Source organism: Panthera uncia (genome assembly GCF_023721935.1).
Source record: "Panthera uncia isolate 11264 chromosome A1 unlocalized genomic scaffold, Puncia_PCG_1.0 HiC_scaffold_17, whole genome shotgun sequence".
NCBI lineage: Eukaryota > Metazoa > Chordata > Mammalia > Carnivora > Felidae > Panthera > Panthera uncia.
In genome coordinates, this window is record NW_026057577.1 from 45,809,791 (window position 1) to 45,815,544 (window position 5,754).

General features: G+C 34.7%; 1 protein-coding gene and 1 long non-coding RNA gene across 2 annotated transcripts in view; both read left to right on the forward strand.

Annotated features, from left to right (window-relative positions):
- The window catches only part of IPO11 (importin 11), a 186,812-nt gene that overhangs the window by 91,353 nt on the left and 89,705 nt on the right, over positions 1 to 5,754 (forward strand). Inside the window, exons 22-23 of the mRNA XM_049648883.1 lie at positions 4,474 to 4,553; positions 4,930 to 5,010. Of these exons, the coding sequence (XP_049504840.1) occupies positions 4,474 to 4,553; positions 4,930 to 5,010 (161 nt within the window). The remainder of the gene's footprint in view (positions 1 to 4,473; positions 4,554 to 4,929; positions 5,011 to 5,754) is intronic.
- LOC125935673 (uncharacterized) overlaps positions 5,041 to 5,754 on the forward strand; it is a 3,852-nt gene continuing 3,138 nt past the window's right edge. The window contains exon 1 of the long non-coding RNA XR_007461756.1: positions 5,041 to 5,754. This exon is cut by the window's right edge and continues 323 nt beyond it. This is a non-coding gene — a long non-coding RNA (uncharacterized LOC125935673).

The window sequence follows — 5,754 nt, forward strand, 5'->3', positions numbered from 1 at the left end:
TCTCTGTCCCTCCCTCCCTCTCTCTCTGTCCCTCCCTCCCTCTCTCTGCGTCCCTCCCTCCCTCTCTCTGCCTCTCCCTCTCCCTCTCCCTCTTTCTCTCCCTGTTGCTCTCCCCCACCCACCACGAGTACTCATACATGCACTCTCTGTTCCTCCCCCACAAACGCACGCCCTCTCTCTGAAAATGAGTAAACATTGTTTAAAAAAGAACTAGTGAGATTTCATCCTTGTGATATTGATATTTGATGTAAACTTTTTTAATTTTCAAAAGTTTTAAAAATTCTGTATTTTACAGATAGTAGCAGTGAATATAGATGATATAGATGCTTTTGAATTAGTTTATTCCCTGCTTTTCTCTTTGAAAGCAAACATTATGTGTAATTTGTTTTATGTATTATGGTATGTATATTTGGTTTGGTAATATGAAGAAATCATGTTTACACGTTTAGTAACCTTGACATCAGTGTTAACTTTTTTTTTGAGTATTGTAAAACTAATTTCCACATACAGCATTTTGCGTATACATTCTTTTATATGAGGTTTAAAATTTACTTTGAAGTCCAACCAGCGTATTAATTTTAATCATTTAAGAATACAGATCAAAAGAAAACTTGCTTATCTTATCAGTGAAAACACATTCTTTCTTTTTATATCTGTGATTTTTATTTATTTAAAAAAATTTTTTTTAACGTTTATTCATCTTTGAGAGACAGAGCGAGACAGAGCATGAATGGGGAAGGGGCAGAGAGAGGGAGACACAGAATCCCAAGCAGGCTCCAGTCTCTGAGCTGTCAGCACAGAGCTCAGTGCGGGGCTTGAACTCACAAACTGCGAGATCATGACCTGAGCCAAAGTCGGATGCTCAACTGACTGAGCCACCCAGGTGCTCCAATATCTGTGATTTTTAAAAAGTTACTTAGTCAGTATGATAGCTATTATATTTTTATAAGTAGAAATAAAGCTATTGGCAGGAATTTTCTCATTTTCATTTAAAATCCATAAAACCAACAATATTGAATATTATTAGATGTTTAAGTTAATGGTTTTTAAGATATGTTAATTAAGTGTGAATAAATCCAGGGCTAAAATTCATTTTATATCCTTTTTCCTAAATATATGTAGAATCAGAGGAATTTAAAGTAGAACCAGAGGCTATAATTAAAAGTAATTCAGATAATGTAGTTCTAAAGGCTTGTTTTTAAAATCCTTTAAATCTATTTTATAGTGTTAACTTACTTAGTATTCTCATTACTTACAAGATACATATCTGACTGGCTCTTGTCCATGTTACCATAAATGTCAAACTAATGTTCCTTGACCCATCAAATTTTTCTGCTGGTAACTTGCTTTCTAATTTGGAAGGGACTTTTCCCTCTCTAACTTCATGATAATGTAGGCTCTTTTACACATTTTAGCCCTTATATATTATCACAACTTGAAATAAAAAGTAATTGTGATAGTCACATTTCCAAACATAAAGTAGTATGGTTAAATAGAGTTTTCTACTCAGTTTTTTTAACATTATTCAATAATTTGTTCTCTTTGTCCTATTACAGAGACTTTAAGAAAATAAATAAAACATAACATGAAGGTGCAGATTACAGGAGCAAAAGAATAGAGGGGGTAAAAAAAAGGATTTGCAGAGTATAAATTATAACTAGACTAATAGATACAAATCATACATGGACATAGCACAATTAGATACTATGGGTCAGAGATTTGCCTCTGATTTCATTCACAAGCTATGAGAGAAACACTTGACCACTTAAGTTAGGCGTTTTCAGTGTGGACACTGTTGACATTTTGGGTCAGGTCATTTTTTGCTTTGAGGTGCTGTCATGTGCATTGTAGGAAGCTTAATTGCCTCCTTAACCTCATTCCACTAGACAGTTGTAACAACCAGAGTTTCCAGCCCTTGCCATGTATCTCCTGGGAGGGCAGTAGCCCCTGCTTGATAGCATTTGATTTAAATTATTCACAGGGTCTGAAAGTAAATACAGGGCACCTGGGTGACTCAGTCGGTTGAGTTTCCAACTCTTGATTTCAGCTCAGGTCATAATCCCAAAGTTTTGGGATTGAGCCCTGCTTGGGATTCTCTCTCTCCATTTGCTCCTCTCTCCTGCTCGGGTGTGCTCTCTCTCTATATATATATAAAATAAAACAAATAAAATAAATACGATCTCTTGCATGGTTGAAGTATGGCTCTTTTTTTTTTATTAAAAAATATTTTTTTAACCTTTATTTTTGAGAGTGAGGGAGGGAAAGAGCAGTGGGAGAGGGCTAGAAAGGGGGAGACGGAGGATCTGAAATCGGCTCTGACACGGTGAGCACAGAGCCTGACGCGAGGCTCGAACTCACAAACCATGAGATCGTGACCTGAGCTGAAAGCAAGAGTTGGATGCTTAACTGACTGAGCCACCCAGGCACCTTAAAGCATAGCTCCTTCTGATATTAGACTGGACAGTAATTTTTCTTCAGAGTGTCCGTAGGAACTCATGGATATAATGAATAACATTCGTTATACTTTAAACTAGATAAATTTATTAATTTTAAGTGTATTTTTAATGTCAGTATTTAATACTTGCTGATAATAGCATGTCCTAGAAAATTCAGTCAAAGCTAACCTTGGCATGATAGAGGCATGGAAAACAGTATGAAGTGAACTAGTCACTTGAGTGTTTGCCTCTCTAGATGCACCCAGGAATAGTGTTTAAAGTGTCTGCAAGAAGAGATGGACACTGTGGTTTTGGAAATTAATCCTTCTTAAATATTGTTCCCTTCATCGTATATATTGATAAGATTTTAGATGTCAGTGATTTAGAAATTACATTCCCTGATGTGCCTGTATTGTGGCCTTTTTAAGCTCTTATTTAAGCAAGACCTTTCTGCCTTACTTGTAATCATTGCCCATCTCTTTTTCAGTGTTGGTCTGCTAAACAGTGTGCCCAAGTCCAGACTTGACTTTCTCCTTGAGGAGAAAAAGACAATGAATTTCTTGTAAGAATTATTTTATCCAGGGGTGCCTTGAGTGGCTGTCGCTTAAGCGTCCTACTCTAGGTTTTAGCTCAGTTCATAATCTCACCGTTTGTGAGTTCAAGCCCCATGTTGGGCTCTGTGTTGATAGCTCAGAGACTGCTTGGGGTTCTCTCTCTCCCTCTCTCTATGCCCCTCCTCTGCTCCCACGTTCTCTCTCTCAAAATAAATAAACTTTAAAAAACAACAACAACAGCTTTATCCAATATAAAGGCGTGCTCCTTTATCCAGAGATTTTGTCATCTTACGTGAAAAATATTTAGATGACAGCTTTTATTATTTCTATGTCTTTTCATTAGTATGGTAACAATTTCATCCATCTCTGTCCCTTCCACTTTTTTCATTTTAAACTGGTCTGTTGAATCCTAAAGTATGTACTGAATGTGCCTTTAAAAGACGTTTTGAGCTGGAAGTAAGATGGTCCGATACTTTTGAAAGTACATGGGAAGTTCTCATCCAAATAGAATGTCTTCTCACTTTGCTAGGATGGGAATTAATTGAGTGCCAGAGCCTAGGCCAATATTTTGTCAGGAAAAAAAATCTTTTTTAATCGTATTGTAAGTAGAATTTTGAAAATATTAGCAACAAAGAATGGCAGATGTTAAATGTAGATTTTGGGGTCATGTTTTGATCTGTATAATTATATACATAAGATCTGTAGTCTATTGTATTATACGTGATAAGATGTAAAATAACACTATGAACATTTGATGATATACAATTTTAATAAAATAGCTTTCTACTCGAATAGCTAAAACACAATATCCTTGTGCTATTCTGGTAGTTACAGTTTTTAAAATTTATTTATTTTGAGAGAGAGAGCTTGCATGAGCAGGGTAGGGACTGAGAGCGGGGGAGAGAGAGAATCCAAGCAGCCTCAATGTCATCAGTGTGGAGCCCAATGTGGGGCTTGAACCCATTAACTGAGATCATGACCTGAACTGAAATCAAGAGTTAGACGCTTAATGGACTAAGTCACCCAGGTGCCCCTGGTAGTTACATTTTAAGAACATCTTTTATGTGTAAGTTCTTATAGGGGAGGAGATTTGAAGATGATCAAGGATTGAGAATTATCTAAATGGTTTAAGTTTTTGGAGTGTAACAGGGACTCTTTCTATAAGTAGGGCACTAGCAGTAGAAATGTAGTTTGAAACAAAAGGTTGGTTCATTTGGTTACATAATTCTTTTCTGAAGGGAAAAAAAGCCTGGTCCTTAATATCTTTTTCTGAATTGTTTTAACTAGTGGAGGTGTATGAGAAAGTACTCAGGTATAGGTTGATGTCAGTTTTTAGATAGCTATCTATATCTTAGTAGTCTGAATAGCACTCAGAAAAGATTTGTAAAGAAGGGTATATAACTTAGTTCTAAATAAATTGTTTCATTTAAACTGATTGTGAACATTGAATTAATTTGTTCTTTTTCAAATAAATTTATTGGCAGAACTAAGTTCAGAAAACCTCAGAACCTGCTTTAAGATCATCAATGGTTATATCTTTTTATCATCAACAGAATTTCTACAGGTATGGTTTAGTAGTTTCTGCGTTGTAAAAATTTATGTAGTTATTTGATTGTTGCTCATTTGAAATCAAGAGGTACCTTTTACAAATTTTAAAGATCGCTCTATTACTTTAAAGAGAGAAAAAAACTTTGTAAGCCCTGTAAGGCAGATAGGATGCAGATAAATGTATCATTATATTTCTGTAAAAATCAGTAAAGCAGTGAACTGTATTTTTATTTTCTAAGCTTTTCCTTCTTAAGAGTTCTAATTGAAACTTTATATGATTAGACCTTAAGCATATAATGCACAAATAGGTGATAGTTCCACATTGAATTTTTGCCTTTTTTAATACTGCAAATGTATTCATATGTATATTTTGACTTCTGATTGAATTTCAGACATACGCAGTAGGTCTATGTCAATCCTTTTGTGAGCTGCTAAAGGAAATTACTACTGAAGGTCAAGTTCAAGTGCTCAAGGTATTGTCCTCTGTTAAATGAATATTGTAAGTTTTCCATCTGTATTTTGCAAAATTGGACCTTCATTTGGGTTTGGATGATTGGCGAGAAGAGTACTAGACAGTTTTTTCTTTTAAAGTTATTTAATTTCTCTGACACCTCTGAACCAGGGATCTCAAACTTGAATGTGCATACAGATCTCCTGAGGATGTTGTTAAAATGCAGATTCCACGTTTCTGACAAGGTCCCTGCTGATGGGACCTTAATCAAGGCCCATTCCTCCTCCCCCATTCTGAAACCTTACTTTGTGTAGCAAGGCTTTAAAATGTTTATGAATTGTAAACATATATTGGTGGCATGTGATACGTCTCACTGCTCCAGTTGGTTAGCCTACTTTTAGGAAGAAATTTTATTATTATAATTTAGAACTTTTAATTTGTGTTGGCTATCATAGTTACACTACTAACTTGTATAGATTGTGTATAATTTAGAATGAATATCAAATCATTGTGTTGTATACCTGAAAGTAATGTATGTTCTATGTCAGTTATACCTCAATTAAAAAAAAAAAACTTTAAAAATAAACTGAGTTAATCTTTATGCCTTATATCTTTCCAGGTTAAAGATCTTTGTACGTTGCATATAATTTTGTATAATTAAGAACAGGCTCCGAGTTGTATATATTTATGTACTTAAGATATAACTAGTTTCAAATATATATATTTATAAACACATATGTGTTTATAAATATATAGTGAAATATAT